Below are 24,226 nucleotides of genomic sequence, written 5' to 3' on the forward strand. Positions count from 1 at the left end.
AACTAAATAGAATAGTTTTCCAGTTTACTTTTTTAACAACTTTGTTAAAATCAACAGGCATTTACTCTAAAACTACAGGTACTATTTTCGTACACCAACATTCCTTGACAATATTTTCAACTTGCTCTACTTCTAAGCAAAAATGTTTAACGTGCCACAGGCATAATTATTTTTGTATGGCTTTTTAAAATCATCTGTCGTGCCAAGGATGATGATATAATGTGAGTATAGATATAATGTGGATATATTAGTCTAATAGCTCGCCACAGCTGTCAAAAAATCAGCACCCAATTTTCCATTCTCGAGCTTTCCCTCTCCCTTTCCTTGGACCGATTCTGGCACTGGTTTGACCATACCACAAATCAGAGTGATACGCTACACTGCCAGAAAGTTTTTTGGTTTTTTGTTTGTTTTGGGGTTTTTTTGGGGATTTGTTTTTAAAACCAGGTTAGCTTTCTAGTAGTTTGGCAAATTGAATCGGTTTGCAACAACATCCAGGTTAAGGCAAAAAGGACTGCTAGGCAGAGGGAAGCGGGGCTCCCTCTTTTGGCAGCGAGCCATTGGCCCATCTCACTTTGTGCAAAGTACTATATACCTTCTCAAAGTCACTCTCTGTCCTAACGCCAGGGCAGCTCACGAACGCAGCAGGAGCAGGAACACTCCTGCCACATTATCATCTACTGCCAGGGAAAAACAAGAAACAGCTACATCCGCAAAAAGTATTTCAACTGACAAGGTCATATGATGCATTCTACTCAGACAACCAACCTTTACTCTTCCTATAGCTCAATGCCATCAATCATTAACACTGTAAGTTTGGGTTGCATGGTCATCTCAAAATCATGGACACCTAGTTATGTTGTACACTCCAAGGTTTTCAAATCTCAAACAGGGCTTTTTGGTTCTGATTATCATAGGTGGGAGTTGCAGTCAGCTGCCAGGTAGTGCATACTAGTGCATATGAAAAAGAGTGCATACTCTTTTTCATACCGGAAAAAGAACAGAGGGAAAATATATTCATGAAAGAATGGTAACTTACAGAAATAGGTTTCCTTAAGTGCCTTCAAGAATAGTTCTTAAGATCAAAGAGAAGCTTAACAAACATGAGACTACAAATCCCTTCCAAATATGACCAAGTGAACAGATTGTTTAAAGACCTGCCCCAACACAGTCTGTCAGCACTTGGGTTTATCTCCAGTTATGTCTTTCATATGGCAACTGAATCAGGTGATTCATCATGTACAACAAAGGGAAAAAAAAGACCAACTATCCAAACAGGGTTGTACACAGACACATTTCTCTTTCCTGGCTCCAAAACATAAAGAAGTTCTCAAAATTCCTGACCACATGCGTTTTTTTTAAATGGTGCAGTATTTCTCCTTGGTTACATTTACTCTACAGCTTATACTGTGTCTATCACTTACTGGTTAAAGCCATTCCCCCTTGTCCTATCCCTACAGGCCCTTGTAAAAATTCTCTCTCCAGCTTTCTTGTCAGCCCACTTAGGTACTGGAAGGGAATAGGGTCAACAAGTTCTCACTGAAAAAGTCTCATAATTATCTTGGTTGCTTCCTCCCTTTCTAGGTTGGGTCTGGTTAATTTACAACCAGCTGATCTGTAAAGTTAAGATCCAAATACTGTAAAAGGAGTCAGAATTATTAGATTTTGTTGTTATTCTAAAATTGACATCGATTTGTATCAAAATACGTTTCTTTTAAATAGCATCAATTTTTCCTCTTTTTTCACTCCAAAAAATCCTCTCTTTTCTCACATATTGCAAACATATTCCTTAAAGTAATATAAGCAAAGTAGTTATTTGTAGGGAGGATACTTCAGCTTCCTCCCTAACTGAAATTATGTCAACTGAAGAAAAACAGTAATACGAACAGAAGGAACTCTGCTAACTCTTTACAGATGCAAGATATCCAGGAAAATGTCATTTCCATTCTATTTTCTTCTAAGTTACAAGGCATTACAGCTATTAGAGAACTGAAGAGACAATGGAAACTGAGCATTCATATTGCAACTCAAATCTTGACTTTTTCAATATTCAATTTAAAAGCCTAGCAATAATGACCAGGTTTCTGAATTAACAGTTTTCAGTTACTTGCATTTTCACATGAAGTATCAGTAGTTTAATACAGGTAAAAATTACTTCCGGGCAGTGAGAAAGACAAACTAGGGACTTAATAGTGAAAGAGTATTTTTCTTCAGGTAATCTATTTTCTCCAAACTCCTGAATCACACAAAAAACCATCACATCACTCAAATCACAACACAAAGACCACACACCTCAAATAGCTACAGGCATTTCACAGGTGGGAGATGACAACAGACACCCAAAGACAGGACAGCAGTGAGCAGGACGTGGCCATGTACTTTCAGGGCAGCCCACCACAGTGGGATGTGCAGTTCATGCTGGCTGGACTGCTCCCACAGCCCGAGACTGAGGTTATCAGCAAGTGCTGGACCAGCAGAGCCCTCACCACCACTTGTACGAAGTGGCACTAGGGTGGAAGTGACACAAAGGAGCAAGGGGATAGCTGAAGAACCACAAACTGACTATGCCTGGTGTGTTTCATTATCAATTCCTGCAGCTGTTTAACTTGATAGCCTGAGAAACTACAATAAAATTTAAGAAAGCTATAAAGAGCAGACTAAATCTGTGTTTTTAAACCACGCGTGCTTACGAATTTCTTCTCCAAAACACTGGGGGAAAAAAAAAGAGTAATTAATACCAAAACAACTTCTTACATGTCCACAGAAAGTTCCATAACCATGAACAAACATCAATGCATCTTACCTCAATCATTATATGAAAGGCGTGCTTGTAGAGAGGGGAAAAAACACAGCAGAAGAAATTACTATATATACCAAGAATGGGATGAAAAACAGCTCATAAGAAAAGAGACAAAATCAACTGTTTGTGAATTAATAACAAAAATATCCCTGGGGATAGCAATACTTCCTTGCATTAATAACAGATAATTTAAAATATATTTTAAAAAAATCATCCATCATTGATATGTTAGCAAAGTGGGCAATAAAAGATACAGACCCTTAGCTGAATTGATCTTATAATTAAAACTACAGTTGTCCATTTTAGGTTTATAAACATTCATGTTTCTACAAAACAGTATATAAACACATGCAGAAAGTTCATAGAAACACAAGTTACACAAGCTTATTTCTTGTTTTCTCACAAGCGTACAGTAGAGGGCAGGGTTGTACTTTTTTAAAATTCACTGTAATTAGTCACTAGCTGTGGAAAATGAGAGCTTTTTAATGTCTATGTTAAAACTAAACCTTTGAAATAAATAGGTCATCATATACTAGGTCTGTATTACTAAATTTAATCAACAAATCTGGCATGCTAGAGCTGTAACTAGAACAAGTGAACTTGAAAAAACTATATCCAACATCTATAAAGGGAGATTACAGTATTAAAGGTTCTTTCAAACAAGCCACACAAGTTCACAGACTGTGGAATGAAATCCATTATAAAAACCTAAGTCTCAGAGCACTGTTGCTGAAACTTAAAAACACATTTTAATGACACACGCTTGTTTGTGCTACTTTTATCTCTTTTTTTATTGAACAATCTCGTTGCCACTCAAGCAGAGAAGCGCTGAGACACCTTTGTTCCTCCTCCTGTACATCTGCCTCAGCCATTTTCTTTGTCCTTTATAATTTGATCAGATAGGTGTTTGCAAGAGCATGAAATTCAACCACTTGAAGTATTCAGCTGCCACGTAACAACTTTTTCTTCATCCTTTTCTTTGCCCTGTCTTTACATTCTTAGGATGCTAGGAGCATAGAGCCAACAAGAGACTTTTCTCTGCACTTTGAAAACTGTCTAACACACACTTAACATTATGTAAATAATTAATAATAGAATGGCTGATGTATTTCTTGAATGCTAGATTAGTTGAGAGTCAGATTTATAAATACTGTAATAGAGCTTGCAGCCACTGACAGACCGAGCACTGAAGAACAACTGGAGCCAAACAGGGTCACTCCATCAGTCAGCAGACCACTGGAGATGAGGGTAACACCCACACCAATAGGATGAAGCAGATTCTTGCAGGACCTGTACAGCCTGCAAATACTTTGGGGCACTTCATAAGGGAAAAAAAACCCATACTAAACAAAAACAGCCAAACCTTTTCTCACAGAAGCTGATTATCTTCACCTTCAAATCTCTGCGAGCTGGTGGTTCCAGCAGAATGACAGCTATTCCACGTATGCTTAGGAGAACTACAAGTAAGATTCTGCAGCACTAAATCCATAAACGACAGGCACAAGTTCCTCCTCCAAGCCCCCCATGTTTCTTTGCCAGAAGCAGCAGCCAATCAAAATAAAAGTATTAATCTGTGAATGGGATAGGGAAAGGCTACTGTAACAGAGTAATAGAACTATCTCTGTGTACTCCTACTTCTTCTAACTCAAGTAGTCAAAGAACAGACAACTGCTAAAAAAATTTAAAAAGTACTGCTTGTATGAAACAGTTATTCAATAAATGCCTGTTTTGTGGCTGTAAAAAAAATTAGTAATTTTTCAGACTTATTTACTATTAAAGTTCTCCAGCTCCTAAGAATTTTTCATTCTCCAGAAATAAGGAAAAGATACATGAAGCCTACCTTTTTGCTCTTACCATGAGAAACTGCAAATATGAAATTAAGAAATAAGAGTTCTCTCACTACTCTCTTAAGGGGATCAACTGCCCCCAAACAGTAATAAATTAGACACGCATGGAAATTTTCAAAAACGCACACCATAAACCTCCTGATTTGAAAATCATTGTCCTTCCCTTCAGACCACAGACCACTGCCTCAGACTTTTCATTAGAAATGCAAGTATCACCATTTTAAGCAGTGTCAGGCTATTACAGAAACGCAAATAGGTGCAACCACTCTCATAAACTGGGAGTAATTTCCCTCTCCTCAGTAGCTATCATCTCTACAAATGTACATAAACACACTAACTTCCTATTTATACTGCCTGAAAAATACTTCTAAAAGTTTTATCATGGATTAGGGAAATTATTATGATATTTGTAACCAATGAGGGGAAAAAAAAAAAAACCAAAACAAAAAACAACCAATCAACCAAACCCCCCAAAACCATAAACACCGAAAACAAAATCACCGCCACAAACAAAAACACCACCCCACAAAAAAATCCAAGCAGTGTGGTGTTTTCCAAAGTTTGGGTTATCCACAAACATATTCTGAACTTCAAAAATGTAAATGTTACAAAAGTCTTTATAAATACATGGCATTCAAAATAAATACAACTTACTGTATTACAAATTTATTGCACTGATTACTTAATTTGTTCTTAATTACTACCCTAAATATGACATCTGCGTACTCATCCCTCAATCTCTTTGGAGAATATAAGGTTAAAATTAATTAGGTTTTTTTAGAACTTGTGAAACGTGTAGTTCTCGTGCATTCAGTGATATAAAACATTACCTGAAAGAACTCAACCTGAAATATTCAGGAAATTGAACTTTATTATAGAAAATCATTAAAAAGCTCCTGAAGGTAGAGTACCTGACTGCAGACTTCACCGAGACCAGTACTTCAGCCTTCCTCTGATTGTTCCAAAGCACTGTCTTAAGACTACAATCTACATGTGGTCTAGATAATGTAGATTACTTTGAACATTACTGTTTACAATGAATGAATAACAGAGAAATCTTCAAGGTAGATTATATGTAGCACTGTAAACGCCTTCAGTGCCTTGTTGGTTGTTAAATACGTATATGCTAAGTCTACATTTATGAGACTAAAACACAAAGAACATCCAGCCTTACCACATGGATACATATCTTCATGCACCAGTCTCTCAGACCCACTACATACAGGCCTAATCCAAAAACTAAACCAACTTTTTAATATGCCAAGAATAAGGTATAGTATAGAAAGCTAAGGTCTAGTATTGCAAGCATAGTATACCGGTTAGAATTATTTAGAATTCTGCTTAAATCAATGCAAAAGCACAAAGTAACTGTAAGTTCGCTATAGGAATACATTTTAAAACCCATTTTTTTAACTTTAACTGTACTTTAATTAAAGTTCCCTTTAGGTTGCTATTCAGAATAAGTCACCTTACATCTGGATTTGTATTTTCTTACCTCTTGACAAAGTAAGAATTTATGGTTTACTTAAATGAAGATAGCTCATTCTGAAGGCAAACAGAAAATGCAGGGAAGTAGTTGGGTGGGATTTTTTGGGGGTTGGGTTTGGGGTTTTTTTAATGGTTTTTAAAGCTATCGAAGCTTAGAAACAAAGATCTGGATCTGGTCATATACAGAACATTTAAAAAGCATCACTACAAACTTGGTCTTCAATTTTATTTTCAATTTTTCAATTTCAACAGAGAGTTTTCTTCCCTCTGTTAAAAGATTTTAAAGGAACTGCTTGTATTGCAATAGCCCATAAATTAAACAAAGAAAAAGGAAAAAAAACACAGTTACAAGCTATTTGTCTACTACATACTAAGGACTCCCCATCTATAACAACTTTCCTACTACATTCTTAGGGTGTCCCTATATTTATGGTTTGGTTTTTTTTTGCTTTTGGGGTGTTTCCCTCCTATCTTTAAACAACTGTATCATGGTTGCACCTCTCAGATCACAATCAAAGGATAATGCCAGATCTTTCTCTTGTGTCAGTCCAGCTATTGCTACCAACTATAAAAGAAATTCTTATTAGCCCTCAAGATACGAAATGCAGAATTAGAGAATGTGAAATCATTCACACATCTAACAGCCCAAATCCAGAGATCATTCAGCTATTCCTAATACTAACACTGCCACTCATTATACATTAATCATTCCTTAACCACCGATATGTACCCAACAGTAACTTCCTCCTAACTAGCCACAAGCTCTAACTCACTCTGTCTTTACTTTTTTTTTAGTTCTTACTCTGAGCTCCAGCTTTTCTTTGTTGATCAATCTTTTCCCATTCCATGTAAGCATTTGGCTTCTCCTCCAAACATTTTTCAAGCAGCTATTAATCTTCCTAGGTTTCGAATAAGTTCTTGTAAAAACACCTCTCCCTTTCTTATTCTTCATTTTTCGAGTGTTATATAATGTTTTATTAAAATATCTGTAACAACAACAAGAAAAATATTGGGGGGGGGGGGGGAAACACGGAAAAAAACCCCAACACTTGATTTAATTTCTTCAGCCCTTTTCAGCAGCCAACTGTGATTTTCTGAGTGTGACAAAGGGATAAAGGTTATCTCAGAAATTTTAAGCACACCAGGTAGATTATTTGATGTGCTGAAAGTCAATTTAGAGAAGGAAAACAACAAATGAAAATCTTTTTCCTATGCCAACCATAAAAAATTTCCTTTTACTAATTACTTTCACTTTTTTTTCTGAAAACAAACCTCAAGTTACACACACTCGCCGAACTCCTTGGCACAGGTCTGGTGCCCTAGACCAGATGTCTGAGGTTAAAAACTACAGCTAAGAGCCGTGCTTGTTCTGTTATTATGTTCTCTTCCTTTTAGTTTCCAACACAGAATTTATTTTTCCACTGCTACATATGCAGTCGGACCTGCAGTCAGTTCAGAATATGTCTTGCTTCTGCCACCGCTAGAGATTTTTCTTCTTCATCATTATTCACCTCGCATTATGCGATACCATTTTCAATTCTAATTTCTTACAGCTTAAACTGAAATATCAAAACCACGACATAGCTACAGAAATCTATTCATACTTGGGTGTCTTCAGGAAGAGATACACTGAAGAAAGACTACCATGGTATGGTAGTGAAGGGAGCCATACCAAAATGGCATCAACTAAAATCACAGAGGGGGTTTTTATGTTGAAATAACCCCTATTCCTCCCAAAAAATTTGACACAGAGGGGTACAATCAATATCTCTTTATATTTCATACATGTGCTTCCATTATTCTTAATTCTTGGTTCACATAGCACATGACATTGAAGACTAGGGACGTTTTCCACCTATACAGGACCAGTGAGGTTCACTCATATGTAGACAGGAAGAAGCAACACATAAAGATTATTGTGCTTAATATAGGGAATGATGGGTGAAGAGCTTAAATGAAGTGATTATATAGGGGTTAAATGAAGAAGACATAGTTGTATTTAACTACGCAATCCTCCACTCTGAGGAGAGAAAGAAACAGTAATTCCTAGCAACTAACCTTGCTTTTATAGACACACTAATAGACAGGATCTGTCCATTCTGAGTTTTTAAATTTCTGGTAACACCAAACAGGCCTAGATCAGGGCTTTCTTCTGATTAGTGATTAAAAACATGAAGCATCTTTGACCCAAGTAATTTCAAATGTTCCAGAAGAAAGCACAAAAATAGGTTATAAAGACATTATGCGAATCTGCAAAGCTTTTTTTCAACCCTCTCAACATATGACTCTTACTTTAAAAACAACACAAAACAAAAAAAGCAACTCTGCGATCCAGTAAGATATTCATAACTTGAGCACTCAACAAAAAGTACAAGAGGTTAATCTCTCTTTGTACAGTAGGGATGTAAAATGTCGGAAGCCACAGCTCCGTGAACTGATAAAAACCAGAAGTGTTACTTGTGTCAGTTACGCTATAAAATAGGTTATGGTCCTATCTATCAGTTGACAGAGTGGTAACACCACAGTTGTAATTAGCATTGACTGACAACTCTGGCCCAAGCTCAAGAGATGTAAAAAAAATAGATAAGCATAACATATCAACTCCTTGCCATCCACATTTGTATTTCTACAAGGAATATCAGTAGGATGCTGTGGAGAAATCCAAACTAATTTGAGAGTGAAAGCTTTTGTCTGCAAAGACAGCAGTGCTTCATTTTCAGTGTACCTGGAACTCATGAGTGAAAATTAACTGGGTGAGAGTAAGTCTTTTTATACCAAAATACACAAATTCACATATTTAAGATACTAATCAATTTTTGGTAAGTTTATCAGACATATGAATAGATGTTTGCAGCATGACTAAATCAAATATAAATAAGAAAATGAAATGGTTCTTTCAAACCACCTGACGTATGCACATATGTATTTAGCAAACTTACACTTGTTAATAACTCATTTAAGAATTGAGTGACAGATTTTATACAATTTGACAGCTTTAACTGGATAGCACCCCACACGATAAAGTGAGGCACACAGTTAACAGCACAAACAAGAGATAAAGTAGTATGTAAGCAAAGACTAATGGGGGCAACAGGAACAAGGACAGGTCCCTGCACCGGCAGCGGCACCTGGAAGCACACAGTCCTGCCACGGCTGCCCCTGACATGCATCTCCGGAACTGCTGAGCGCTTCAGGCTCAGGCACCGGCAAGGAGCATCTCAGCAGTTACCTGCTCTCATAACCCCCTTGGCCTCTGTATCCAAATACCTGGAATGAAACATGTAAGGAGCAAACAAAAATATCTACTGCTTTCCAGTCTGAAACCAAACATATAAACTAACTCTACCGTATGAAATTTTAAAATAAGTATCTGTACATTCAAAGGGAATACAAACTTAAAGTAATCCATGAGGCTGTGAACTCGGCTCAGTTTGTGTAGGAACTGCCTGCCTGATACACGCATCAAACATAAAACAATTTTACATTCAAAAGAAAATGAAGTTGTTTGCATTTTCTCAGATGTTTGTCCTTTATATTTCATTACAGGTTTAAAAATTCCTCCTAGCATATTTTTTTTTTCTTCTAACTATTCCAAACAATTTCTTTCCCTTTTGCATGCTGATTATTTTTATTTACTTATGCCTTGTCCTAATTCTTCAAAAATTTCTCATTCTTCAGTGCTTCCTCATTTTTATTTTTTGCTTATTCCTCATCCATCCTTTAATTTTTACTGAAGGAACGATTAGTACCAGGGCTTGCTGTACCTAAGTACTCCCATCACCTCACCTTCTGGGAATAGTGTAGAAGATAACCTTTATCTACATCTCATACAGAGAAATCCCTGTTTTCTAGCAAGTATCTGTTATACACATGATCTAGCCATTTGCTACAGAAAGATTTAGAAAATAATCCATTTGCCTACAAACTCTAATCATGACCTAATTATTGATATAATGTTATTTTTTAATATATGAATCACAAAAATATTTAAATGTTTGTTTCGTGGTTATAAAATTACTAATACTTTTCCCTCTCTTCCTGCTTCCTCTGCCTCCTGTTCAAATCAGTTCTAATCAAATTTAAAGTGGGAAATACTGCTCTGCTGCATATGGGAGAATATTTATATAATCTATTTGCATAATAATTTAATTTAGTTTTTCAGGCAGAAGTAGCTTTTCCTGACTTTCCACATCAAACTTTAATGCCTATTCACCACAAGATAAGAAAAATGTTATTACACCATAACTAGCTCAAGCACCAACATATACTTATCCCAACAGATACAATCTGAGTATTAACAAAACAGGTTATTACCCTATTTATTAAAAATTTATGATGTGTCCACTCCTGTACCAAACAAACCATGAAAGAGAACTGCTGCTAAAAGAAGGAAGATGATAAAAATTCCAGTTCTTGATCTCTTGCATGTATTAACATTTGCTTGCTTTTCTATCACTTTATCCTTTACTTAAGTCTAGAAAAGAAACCACCTGCTGAAATTTTTCACAGAACTAGCAGTTATGAAGTTATGAATTTGTTCTTACAGTGAAGACTACCAGGTTGATATCAAGTCCTGAATACATAAAAACTAAGATGGATGAAGTAATTATGCTAACAGATTGCATGAAGTTTGAGGATCTGCAATGCTTTCGCAAGGACAGGAAACATACTTTTTTCCTCTAAATTATGTTCTTTTCATTTGGCAAGAACATATGCCCACTGCTTCCCCCCAAATTTTCCTTATCTATTACTACTAAACTGAAACCAAAACAATTTTATGTATCAACAACATGCAACACTGCTTCCTGAACTCCCTGAAATCAAGCAGTAACACTGAAAATATCACTCAAGCTCAATTCCTACTGCAAAACCCCAGTCATGTGGGATCCTGGTAAGTCGTTTATCTGTTTCCACTACCACATTTTGTTCATCTTTCCTACTTTGGTCTGAAAGATTTACTGTCTTAATTCTTTTCATAAAAGCCTGCTAATCTTAGCTGAATCTCTAGACATAACTGAAGGAAGAGGAATTCTGGTATTAATACTAATTACACCTACAGAATCAGCTGGAGCTGTACAACAGCAGGAACTATGCACACGCAGCCAAAAACTGTTTGTTTTGACGTTTCAAATTTGGAGACCACATTCATAGCATTTTCGAAGTAGAACACAAACACTGCTAAAGCTAAAAAAGTTAGAACAAAACAGAAGATACATAAACGAACAAGAGGAAAAAGACTACATGAATCACAATAAGGCCATGAGCTGAGCTAAGCCCCAGAACTAGGCTTCAACTGAAGATTTCCTTTATATTCCCTTTAACTGATACCTGTATCCCAGTTACATGCTTTTTAAAAAAATAGATAAGCTTTTACTAGTTACTATTTTTTATTCACTGCAACTTGCCATTATGAATTAGCATCTCTCCTTCACTTTTGTTTTAAGCTAAACATTAAATAAAGCTCAACCGTAACTACCTGAGTGCTGCTGTACACAACTTTCAGGCAAGTAGTCCTTTTAACCACGTGGGAGCACAAACCTCCCACATCTACTGTGTCTTTGCCATGTGAAGTTTTGTGTTTAGTTTTTCTCCTCCCAAACACACAGATGTGTAAAAACATTTAGTTGCTCAGACATTCGAAGACCAATTAATTAAAGGAGATAAGGCTATTTAAGTAAAGCTTAATTTTCTGCTTTTGTGGATAGCAAGCATTAGCACCTTTAAACCAGGAAAGTAACAGAAGACTTCAGCCATGTAACAGATGCACACCCCCTTTCTCCCCTTTTCAGAAAATGGTTTTACCATTCAAAAAACCAAAATAATGCAGCAACTTACCTGGGTTGGAACGAGTACTGGAGGATATGCCAGTTTGTGATGTCTATACATCCAAAATGAAAAGAGCACAATCACTGCAATTCCCATTATAGGCACCAATGAATAAAGCAAGGTATTGAACAGAGGTGGCTTAGGTGTAACAGGATTGGAAGTTGCTGAAGGGAAAAAAAAAAAACAAAAAACACCACAAAAGGACACAGCTTTTAAGGAACAAAAATCATCCAGTGTTTGAAATATCTAGCATCCTGATCTTATAAAAATTCTTGCAGTCAGCACACAACAGGCTAACAATACTTGATTAAATACTCTAACAGAAACAGATCCATATTTATAAAAAAAGTAGTATCTTTGAAAGTAACTTAAGTCCCCAGATTTATACACCAGCCCACCTAACTCTTCTTACGCTTCTAAGCTCTGCATATCTACAGAGTGCAAGATGTCTGTATTTTTAAAAGATAGCAAGAATGCCACCACCTAATAAAAAGAACCAATAAAGAGGTTCAATCTTTGGAATGTATACAATAATATAGCATTAATAAGAAGAGGCCAGAAGTAATCTGCCAACATCCCTACATGCTGCTGACTCGCTGACAGTAAAAGTTCTCTAGCTGAAGACACTTCCATGCAACCTTGAGAAAGGCTCCGGAGAAACCCTATCTCAGAGGCAGCTGCACAGGGGCAGCCACAGGCAGACCCCTGGGGCAAAAGAGCTTTCACAATTGTGAAGAACAACGTCAATTACTGCCTTTGCACAATCACTGACAAAAATGACAAGAATATCTCTTGGGTCAACAAAGGCCATTTTAATCTCACAGAGATTGTTATTTAATTTCATAAACAACTTCCTCTGGCTATTTGGTACACAAGACATTTGCTGTTTTCAGTGCACTTATTAACATTATTCAGTTTTCCAATAAAGATTAGATTCTTGACTGGAAGAAGATATGCAAGAATAATCAAATAATCTTTCAGTTATTGTTTTTTTAAAACAATTATTTTTTAAGGCTGGCTATCTGATTTTCTTTGTAACCATGGAGGAAATCCTTTCCCCCTTTTTAAAGGTTACTGTGTCAATTCACAGAGAAATTCAAAGGTCCAATTAGTTTAAAGAAATAGAGCACTGTTTCAAGAAGAGCATTCATAGGCTGGTACATGCATATAAGGATGAGATGGCTTTTAGCCCAATGATTTATGGACACTTACAGAAACTTAACTATACAATTAAGGTAAGATTTGACAGTAACTTCTGTATCATAAAACAGCCAATAATTTCAGATTATCCTTCCTTCTCACACTTAGAAAAGGGCTAAAGTACCTTTTATCAATATAAATTACTTCTAGTACAGAGACCATTCAAAAATGGAAGAAACAAACTGGCAATTTTCTAGGTTCTTTATGTGAATGCACACAGTACTATCATGCGGGAATCAGAAACCTTCTGGCAGGAAAAAACCACCATAACAGAAAAGTCTTATCTCCTCTACGTACACACTATTAAATACTTCCGAACTCTGCAAAGCCATTCCTTCATAAATGTGTCAAACTAACTTACGTTGTGTGATCTCCATTTCTGGAAAATAGAAAAAGCGTTCATTACACATGTTGCCTTCACAGCAACAGAAAAACACTTCAGGGCTGTCTTTCTTCTCTATGCAATCATTCCTATAAAAGATAATAATTAAAATCTTACTAATTTTAAGTCAAGAGGGAGGGTGGTGTTTAAGAGAAAACATACACTCAAATTTAAAATTTAAAGAGAACTTCATTAAATCATCCAGGACAACATACTACCCACATAAGAGTTAAATCTGAAGAAACAAATTACATTTTTGTTATTTAGTATTGCAGTGAAATATCATTAAAACTGAAATAGCACATTTTTGTGATTCTTAAGACAAAGGTAAAGAAAACCACCAATAGTATACTGAAGAACAGTTTGCAGTCTAGATTTAAACAGGACAAACGATCAAATGGCTAGTGCTTAACCATAATCTCACAGTACAGGGTTGTAAGGGCTGGAGATAAGTGGGAAGGAGAATTTTTAAATTCTATTGGGGGGGGGAGGGGGGAAGAAAATTTCTACAATTTCCCCTGCCTACATTATGCTCAGGGATAGGGCTTATTTCACCCCATGAGTTAACTGCAGGAAAGGATTTCTATTAACAAATAAGCTGAAACTATTCAAGTCAGGAAAGAAAAACAGGCATCATGCAAGAGACAACTTGACAGCAGAAAGAAAAGAATTTGAAAATCCTGCAGAAATAATTGAGGATTTTAAATGCAGCTGAAGAGTGTCAAAAAAGTTTTGGGTTCGTCTTCAAAAATTAGGGTTATTTTATAAAACCAGCTATTACACTCTACTGTAACTTCCATGAAACATTTATTCTTTGATGTTCTTAATCTGCAGTTGTTTGGAGTTCATCACACTGTAACTCACTGTTCACTAAACCACTCTTCACTCCGAGAGATAAGATTTTGTTTAATGGGTATTGTAGACGAACACTGCAGCATGCATTCTTACAAGTTACAGCTAACGAGGTCTTAGAGCCGGACAAATTTTTACTCAATTTTTAACTATTTCCTTCCCATTCTTCCTGCATTTTATTTCTTCCATTTTTTTTTTATTTGCTCAAGGAAGAATTTAATATCGTGCGGAACTAGTAGGATAACAATACTACAGAACCCAATTTTCTTTCCAAATCGAAAAAATTCTATTTCCATCCTGAAAGTTTTACATTTAGCAGAAATGAACTTAGTTCAGAAACTGTAATATCCCCACTTCTTCTGCAAAGCCACAACCAAGAATGGATTAAAAAACACCAAAAAACCCCTCACACAAACCCCACACAAAAAATCCCCAACAAAAGACCCAAACAAACCAACAACAAGCCAATGCTTTCCCATCCTGAGTGACTTACAGTTACTAGATATTAGTAGCATTGAATAAGGTTTCTTTAAAATTGCCCTTCGCCTTCTAGCATAGCTGAATTTCAATCATGCTGTGCAAGCAAGCTTGCAGATGCTTTGCTACTTCTCTGAGAAACGTATAAATCAGTACTACTGTTCAACTTAGCTTTAAACTGTCATTAAAGGACAAAACATCCTAGTGCGTGGGGAAATTTTATTTGGTTGAAATTACTATAATGATTTCTTCTACTCATTCAACATTTAAGAAACACAGAAGGAGAATTTTCTAAAATATTGCTAAAAAGAAATTCTAGGTATATTTAAATGAAGATCTATTATGCATTTATTTTCTCCTCTCCCTTTCCAAACAATTACTTTTTGGTTGAATAAAACTTACTACAGTACTTCAGAGAACTATAATACTATTTCTTAAGAGAGTCACGACCTTTATTCAGCCAGTATCTAACAAACCTCAAGTCCTGCTGTTACCGCTCATGGGTACTTGCTAGACCATCTGTTATTAAAAAAAACAAACAAAAAACACACGAACAAAAAAACCCCTGGAATTCTAGAATAGTCAGTGTCTCTCAGAGCTGCCACTGAGGTGAGCTTTTTAATAAATCAGCAAAATACTTCCATGTTTATGCAAAGAGCAGACACAAAGTACTGACTTTACTACTCTGAAGATGCTGGAAAAGCGAACTACAGAATTTTGCATTCTGGTTTCAGTAACTACATTTGCACTGTTTGGCAATAACAGGCAATAACAAGTCATTAGAAAATCTATTATTAATGGCCAAAAAAGAATAAATTAAACACCTGGTTTTAAATATTTATTAAGTAAATAAGAAAAGGTAAAGCATGCTATTATGCAAACAAGACAAGGTACGTCGATAAAGTTGGGTCCCTAAATACAGGTATGCAAGGGGAGAAAAAAAAAAGTGTATGTGTATGCATGTGTGTATCTAAAAAGAAAACTATTCAAAACCTATTCTATTATCATTTGTCTCAAGTAGTGATGGCAGATGGGAGGATTTAAAAATTATGGACAGGCATAATAGTTTAAAATTACAAAAAAAAATTAAAATTTATAGGAAAACTTACCTGTCATAACAATTGATGTCATCTAGCCAGCAACCTTGCTTCACAATTTCAATTGATCCAGAAATATTCTTCCATGTAGCAAAACAGTGTCGTCTTTTATCTTTATCACCATAACAAGGTTCAATACCACTGCGATTTGTTTTATCTTTTTCCCAATTAGCGTTGTAGTAGATACACTCTTGTGTTTCTGATCTGCCAAGTATGGCACCTTTTAGGAATGAAAAGTAAATCACAATTAAACAGCATTCTGAATGATGAGCCATATGAACAGTCAAAACCAGGATGTACTAAAATATCATACAATATGTTTTCTCCCCTCCTTTTTTTTTTTTAATAAAGAAAGAAAACATTTAACTTTGACAAGCATTCCAAGTAAGTGTTGAAACATAAAACAAAGATCTTCTGTTAAGTCAAACAGTGACTTGGATAACTTAACAAGATTTGAAGAAATAAAGAACAAGTTATGGCAATATTTTTCCCTGAATAGCAACAGCAGAGAAAATTTAAAATACTGAATTTAGTTATAATATTAGCTGAACAAGAAGTTTTAGCAAGTAGACTTCACCAAAAGGCATTTTTGTCTCTTATTACAAGTGCCAAAAAAACAGGTTGTACATCTTAGAAACCTAAACCCAACTAATGAAATCAGTTTTAAACCATTGACATCTTTTCCGCTAGCTTTCATCTGTGATGTAGCTTCTTAACACAAAGCACTGAAGAATAATATACACTATGCTAAAATAGTATGTTTTATGCCATTCTGATTTGCCAAGTGGGCAACTGGATTGACAACAACAGGTGTAAGGCAACAGCCCTACATTGCCAAGGACAGTGCTGGGTTTTTGCTGGGTGTTCCAACCCAGTCAATCAGCTACAATATAGAAGACATTAGATCTTTGTCACAACTCAATAACCAACTAAGTGCTCCTGCTCTCAGAAAGCCCAGGCCGTGTCTCTGTTTTCCACAGTGTGCACCAAACATATATGCAGTGGTATCATCCATGATGGCCAATGTGCATACTTCAGGTAGCAGAAGCCCAGTGGTGTTAGAGGCCAAAGCACTGATGCAGTCTCTATTCAACATGCTAGTGAACCACAAGGGACTAGGAGACTAGCTAACCTATACAAAAATCACATGATTTTTATTTTTTGTCATCCCAGTATTCTTAAAAAGTTTCTGAACTTCTGAAATTAATTTTATCTTTTAAATTACAAACATAACTGAGTCATCAATGCTTACTGACAACCTACAGCAAAACCCAGCAAATATTAACACACTGAGGCTCCCCAAAGTAGAGCTAAGTTCATAGTTCTAATGTGGTATGAAGCACCAGTCTGGTTTTTGCAAAGGTAAATGGTTGTTAGGATGCAAAACTGTTAACAAAATACTGGGAGTAATAACTGGCTTTTATTTCTACTTTTCTCTTGTCAAATACTGACAGGAGTGTGTCATTAATCTTATGCAAGCTTCATCATTTAACATGTACTAAACCCATGGAAAAACAGAGAGGGAGATCAAACAGCTAGAGAGTCAGAGGACTTGTGTCAAAATTGGGGGTCAGGAGGAAAACAAAGCACATTTACTTCGTGTACCCTTCTAATATTTTCAAGACAGTTACATTACACTGTAATGTATAATGAAGATTAAACAGAGACGGTCTTCCATAGCAGTTTGGTACATATTTATTTGTATCCCTCATTACCTGCTTTATTCACGTACTTTCATAGTAATTTTGATACATCAATATTGCCTTTTTGCCATACCCATACTTCTCATTCTACACAAGGTTGTAACAAGCAGAGTGACTGTAACCCTGGCTTCCTTTGAGGGATGAAATCTTTGTCCACCCCACTATGGCAGGAGGTGGGGGCCGGGGTGAGCGGCACACTGGTAGAGGCTTCCATGATGTAACACCTCCTCAAACATGCACAGCTGACAATAAGGTAATTTTTTCTCAGAGTACAGAGACCTGTACTCTACATGGACCAAAAAAGCCGCACCTCTCCGGCTGATGAGAATTATTTCAAACTGACAATTGCTGCAGCTCTCTTGGAAGTGCAGCACAGGGCGTTGGAGTCGAGCGCAGTGCTGACCATACTGGGCAGCCCACATAACCACCTTCTGTAACTTTTGACTTTGACACATTCCCAAAATAGGCAGAGAATGCTGCTTACGCTTTTGGGAAAGAGCCTAGATGTTCAATGGGAGAAATGCACTAGCCAGCTGGTAACACTGTGAGATGCAGCATGTTAACTATTATATTCTTTGTGCTGTGATGGCCTGACCTTTACAACTCTCAGCTATGGCAAGAAACAGATGAGACAACAGATTGAACAATTTGGTTCTGTCAGTGCAATAAAGCAGAAGTCCTGGATTTATCTCATACATGCCATTCCTTTCCTCCTGCTGCCAAGCCTAGCTTTGAAGGACCATAGACAAGCTGAATCTGATAAAATTCAGAAACCACAGTAAAATTAACTTCGCACAAACATACATATCTTCTCTGTAGTCAGGCCTTCTTATCCACTAATGCTCTGAATCAGTTCAGCCTATCCAGCTGGCCAGCAATCACACTGTTGGTTTAGTGACTTTGGATCTGACTGGAGCATCTACCTTAAGACCTTCTCTAGGGGCTGAAGAGACACTTGCAATAGACCTGGCCAGACTAAACAGATGTATGAACGTACCAGGGCAATGTGGGATCAATCTTTTGAAGCAATAAAATGGGAACGTGGTGGATGAAAGGGAAGAAAAGGGGAACCACACAAAGGCGGCAGCCCTGAACCCACTGCGCAAAGGCAGCATCTGCTTCTAACCAGCTCTTGCCACCCCCTCCACATGAATCAAACTCTTAGAGAAGGGCAGCTGGCATTTTCAGTGTAAGCAAGTTTACTGGGTCTCAGTTTAGGCATAGTATGTCTATAATGAAACCCCTATACCCATTTTAAGTGCTGACAAGTTGTTTTCATATGCAATTGCCAGGTCCTGGGGATATCTATTACTGAATCTCAAAAGGCAAAATGCTGCTATTGAAAGAAGCCATGAGCAAAGCACCAGCAGTATCCTGTGGATGGAACTTAAAGTCTGAAAGCTTCTGAGAGGAAAACACATTGAAAAAGCAAAGAATACTCAAGCATACATTCAGCACGTTAAGACAGATCACATTTAATATATGCTGTTATCATACTGCAGTTAGCATGCTGTTATATCACTATACATGTGTTCATCCACAACAGCTGCAGTAAGAAAAGAAAACCAACATCTGCTAGTGAACTTCTGAACTGCTGTTAATACAGGATACACTGTAATTGTCAGCAGTACAGACAGCAACTTTATTAAGAGTGCACATGTGCAGTCTGGAAAACCTCACCTTAGTAGGTATTGGAAGGACTGGCTACCATTTTTTCAAGCAGAAAGACTGTATGAATTCCTGGAAATAAAATCTAGCCTTTTCTATTATTATTATTATTATTATTATTATTATTATTATTATTAAAAATAAATGTGGTAAACAATGAAATCTCTGCATAGCTATTAAGAAGGACAATACTACCATAGCTCTAATTTAGAAAGAGATTACTGGAAAAAGAAACACGAATTCTCTATTACAGACCCCACCACACTACACTCAGATGGCAAAAAAAAATAAATAAATAAATATAAACTTCGGGGAGTTTATCATCTAGCTTTATTTAGGAAACCTGAAACTGAGGAACACAACCCTATTGGTTTGTACTGCAGGAACGTTTTCCTGACATTTTTAATAAAAAGTCTGAAACATTATTATTTCCCTCATTTGTTGAGAGACCTTAAAACCGACACATCCTCCCCCTATCCCATGTCCTATTCCCATCCCCAAATGCTGCTTTTGCAGCATCCTTGGTTGGGGATACCACATAAAGACACAAAGGCTTTCAGTCAAAGGGAAAATGAATCTGTGATTCCTTGCTGGGTTATGAAACCTAGGAAAAATTTTTAAGCTGAAGTCATGAAAACTTGTGAAAATGCTGCAAAGATTAGTTTGACGGCATAGAGATCTAAAACATCAGCATGGGGGGAAAAAAAAAAACCAACAAAAAACAAACCCTCGAGCCTTCTGAAAGCCAGTCTATATACGTAAATTGCTCTGCAGGGCACTCCTAACATACACCTAACACATCCTTAACCAGAAAGGAACCAAAAATAAAGTATCAATCTTCTTTCTGCATGTCTTCCAGCATCAGACAGAACTACAGACTTCTTCTCCATCTGATATGTTTCCAAGATGCAAACAGCAACACTGAAGCCTGGAAATAGTAATCACATCTCTATTTCATGGCTGCACAACCTACCCAACAAGTACCCTATACTACACTTGAACTTCATTGTATTATAAGCACTGACGACAGTATTATAAGAATTTATAAGCAGGAATACTCATGTGATATAATAGGGTTTGTTTTTTTTTTTTTTTTTGCTGTTCCCTAGGAAACTTAGTATATAAAAGACTGAAAGGGTTAAGTTCAGTGTGGCAGCTACCTCTACGTAAGAGTAGAAAGGTTACTTAAATTCAGTTGTGTTTGAGATTAATCTGAACTCATTCTGAGCACCAAGATCCACAAACGTATAAGGGATGGAGCAGTTTATCAGAATAAACTTGCTGAGCAGGACGGCCCAAAGCACCACAGGCACTAGACATTGTGAGTTACTTGACAGAACAGCCCGTTCGCTGAAGATCTCAATTGTAACACACTGTCCGAGGGGGGGGAGAAACAAACAAAAAAACCACCCCAAAAACAAAACAAAAAACCCCCACACCAAACAAATAAACCAAAAAAAAAAAAAAAAAAAAAGAGAAAATGTGGCATAAACAGAAATAGCATCTTGCCCATAAACATTATTCTGTTTGTTTCTGCAGTGATCTCATATACACTTTTTAGACTCAAATATATCTAAAACCAGACTACAAATACATACTTAAAAAGCCCAGGTTTGACGTTTCCACAAGCAGGAAGCAGGCTGTTATCATTTATGTATTTTTTTTTAACACCCAGGGGAATGTTTGTCAAAGGAAAAATAAAGAGGCTATTTTCGACCTAATACAGCAAACTGAGTTACAACAGAAAAGACCTATTCTGTCCTCTTTATACATACCAATATGTCCCAAAACATATTCTGTTGATCTTTAGACAAGTATTAATCCCATTATCATTGTTCTCAATGCTCACAGGCCAAGCAAAGACTGCATAAAACAAGCAGAAGTACATGCATTAAATCCAAACAAAACAGCAATTAACTTAAGCAATGTGAGAATCAGGAAAAGGATAAACAACACAGGAAAGTAACAAGCCACCTGAACGGCAGTCACACTGCCTTATACAAAAGATGCGTATCTTTTCAGTCTAGAGTTTCTCATTATCATTCTCCTTTTCAGTGTGTTCTACTAAGCCTGTACTGTACTTAACCAAAAAGTCATTGGGGAAGAACAGGGAAATGCCACCAAAGTGCTGCACCTCTGCAGAGAGGTCTGTGAGACTTAGTATCTTTTAAGAGGCTAAAAGGTTAACCTTAAAAATTTAAAGACTGACCTGATGTTTCAAAAGGCTCTTTTCCTAAAATAATATTTATAAGTAAATGACTTTGCAACTCAACAGGGGTCTTACAGCAAACTTGGAAGTTTTAGTGTAGCTTTTTGTATAACAATGGCTATATTAAACTTCAGTTCTCCAGGATTATAGTATGAAGGGGGGGCAGATATCAGGAAACCTGTATTTGCTTAGATATCTCATCATATACTTAAAAAATATTTCAATTTTTTTTGCAGTTAACACTTTGCCAAGATGAAGAACTTGCACGGATGAGCCTGCCATGGAAGTATGAAATTCTCTAGCTAAAATGACACTTCTGAGAAAGAGCTTTCCACAGGCAGAATCCAGTGCTGAAAAACTGAAGAACAGTCTACCCAGTGGCACTACACTAAGTCTTAAGAGCGTAAGTTCCTAAATATAGTGGAAAGTATGGAGGATCATGTCATCTACATGAAATAAAAATACAACGCCCCAGAGGGTGGTAGTGGTAGGGGGGGAGAATAATATCACTCCATTACTATACTGTTAAAAACTCCTTGCAACCCCTTGTCTGATAGGCAGACAGCAACAAGAAAACAAACACTTTTCTACCAGGAATGCCTCCTCTGGATTTATAGTATAGAAAATTATCTAAAAATAGTAATCTGCTATAATCACTTGATGGTGCTATTTTATATATATCTGTCTATATTTTGTTTTCATTAAAAAAAATTATAGTGAGTGTGAGTACAGATTCTACTCAGCATATGCAATAACAAACTATTCATCTGCTTCTGAAGTTAGGCTACTCAAGAACTGTTAGGTATTGCTTCTGGATCCAAGAGAGTTTCTAAAACAGTATCAAATAAATACATTACATTTTACTTTTGAAAAAAATCATCAGATAGCACACATGGTATTTGATCTCTCTTTTTGTCACAGATCCAAAGGCCGGTGCTCTGGCAATGGATGGTGGAGTTGGACCATTCATTAGCTTTTTTCTGACATTTAACAGCCAGTGCACAATGCATCAGTCTTTGAGGTGAGCTACAGCATTAATACAGACTTGAAGACTCTGCACACCACTTGAGTAGATCACTTTTTCTCTTCAGGGTGCAAGCAATGGGCCACTCTGACATTTTTAATCTCATCAATGCTTAGTATTTCCAGTAAGAGAGATTTGGCAGACTTAGGCATCATGCAACTTGCACAATTTTGTGAACAAAACACCACTTTACACTACAAAATGCTATCCATACATGACCTGCAACAGAACATTACATACAATCAAGTGAAAGAACCAGGATTTTGGAATCTGTAGAAGGGATGTTCTTAAAACTTGAACATCCAAGTTAGAAGAAACTCTCTACCTGTGAATCCCTATGCAAATTGGCCACTTGATCTTTCAAAGTTCAAGCTTCAGTAACCAGCCATGTTGAAAAAACCTGTGCATCTATAAAACTGTGAACTCAGTCTGACAACTTCTCCAGAAGAATATTTGATCATGGAATTTAAGAGAGACTATTAAAGTCCTTATTAATTTAAACCAAGAGCTATAGTACTCAGAAACCTGCGATTTTAGAAATGATGGTGGCAGAATTAATGGAAAGCATCTTTAAAGGGTAAGGCCACAGTTCAAAGAAAAGGATGCAAGTAAAGATGAGTTTGATTGTTAGTTTGAAACTCTATCGTATCACCTAAAGTAATGTCTCTGAGTGATTAAAGCAGATGAGATCAAGGGGGGCAATTGTGATTCATGGAGTACTCAGAGGCCACTCCAGGAGGCGTAACAGTGGCATCTAAATCTCACCAAATTCTTGCTCAAGGAAAAAAAAAATGCTGAAATTGCTTTTGCAACACATGTTCCTCTCTGTAGTCTTTCCGAGCAGTTTGTTTTATTGTTAGAAGAAATTAATACTGTCATAATAAGATTTTGTAGACAACTTCCATCTTCTGCCTTGTACTTCTTATTTAAGACTGGATTTAAGGAAGTAGGGGAAAAAAAAGCTCAGACCTCTACTGTCCAAGTTTTCCAAACTAATTTCAGAGCAAAGCATGTGGCAGAAAATGAAGAAAAAGGGTCAGGTAACAGCTACATTCTTTGGGTAGAAATTAAGGTGCCATTAATGACACAACTGGCATCTATAGCATCAGCTAGCTACCTCTGAAATAAAGATTGTCATCCTCTGGGAATTTCTAGAAATATAAAGTGCTATTTTTCACACATCTTGACTTCAAGGGAACACACAAACACACAGGCTGATGTTTTCAAGTTCAAACATGCCATTTCTGTCACTGCAAGGTGTGAACACCACAAACCAGAAACTTTCTCATCTACCATCTAATGATTTTGTAGGGGAAAAAAAGCTTGAAAGATTCTGTCAGTTGTTTGGGATTTTTGAAGCACAGCCTTGGGACTACACTCACCTCATACATGCTGGTAGTTTTTATAGATGTTACTGGTGAAATGTCCCAGCCCCAACAAAACAGAGAGAATATTATGAGATGGTAAAAATCTACCACAAGGAACACAGGGCTAAATACTCACCAGAAAAGTTTAAATTCTACAGGATTTAGAGGTTGAAAAAATAGACCAGAGTGAAACAGGCACTAATGCTAGAAATAGAGTTTCCAATCTGGATGACCCTCCTATCCCCAGCACAAAACCCCAAACACAAACAAAGTGGGCGGGGGGATA

At 36.7% G+C, this 24,226-nt stretch overlaps 1 protein-coding gene across 4 annotated transcripts in view; it reads right to left on the reverse strand.

The window, feature by feature from the left end:
* The window catches only part of ACVR2A (activin A receptor type 2A), a 70,772-nt gene that overhangs the window by 17,167 nt on the left and 29,379 nt on the right, over positions 1-24,226 (reverse strand). For 2 of the 4 annotated variants that reach the window (XM_030486995.1, XM_030486998.1), the window contains exons 2-5: positions 15,982-16,189; positions 13,523-13,632; positions 11,971-12,125; positions 2,804-2,827 (exon numbers count right to left, since the gene is read on the reverse strand). In XM_030486995.1, the coding sequence (XP_030342855.1) occupies positions 2,804-2,827; positions 11,971-12,125; positions 13,523-13,632; positions 15,982-16,189 (497 nt within the window). Of the gene's footprint in view, positions 1-2,803; positions 2,828-11,970; positions 12,126-13,522; positions 13,633-15,348; positions 15,392-15,981; positions 16,190-24,226 lie in introns of those variants that run through there. The other 2 variants (XM_030486997.1, XM_030486996.1) reach the window with 2 other exon arrangements.

This window comes from Strigops habroptila, chromosome 5, assembly GCF_004027225.2.
Source record: "Strigops habroptila isolate Jane chromosome 5, bStrHab1.2.pri, whole genome shotgun sequence".
NCBI classification, from domain to species: domain Eukaryota; kingdom Metazoa; phylum Chordata; class Aves; order Psittaciformes; family Psittacidae; genus Strigops; species Strigops habroptila.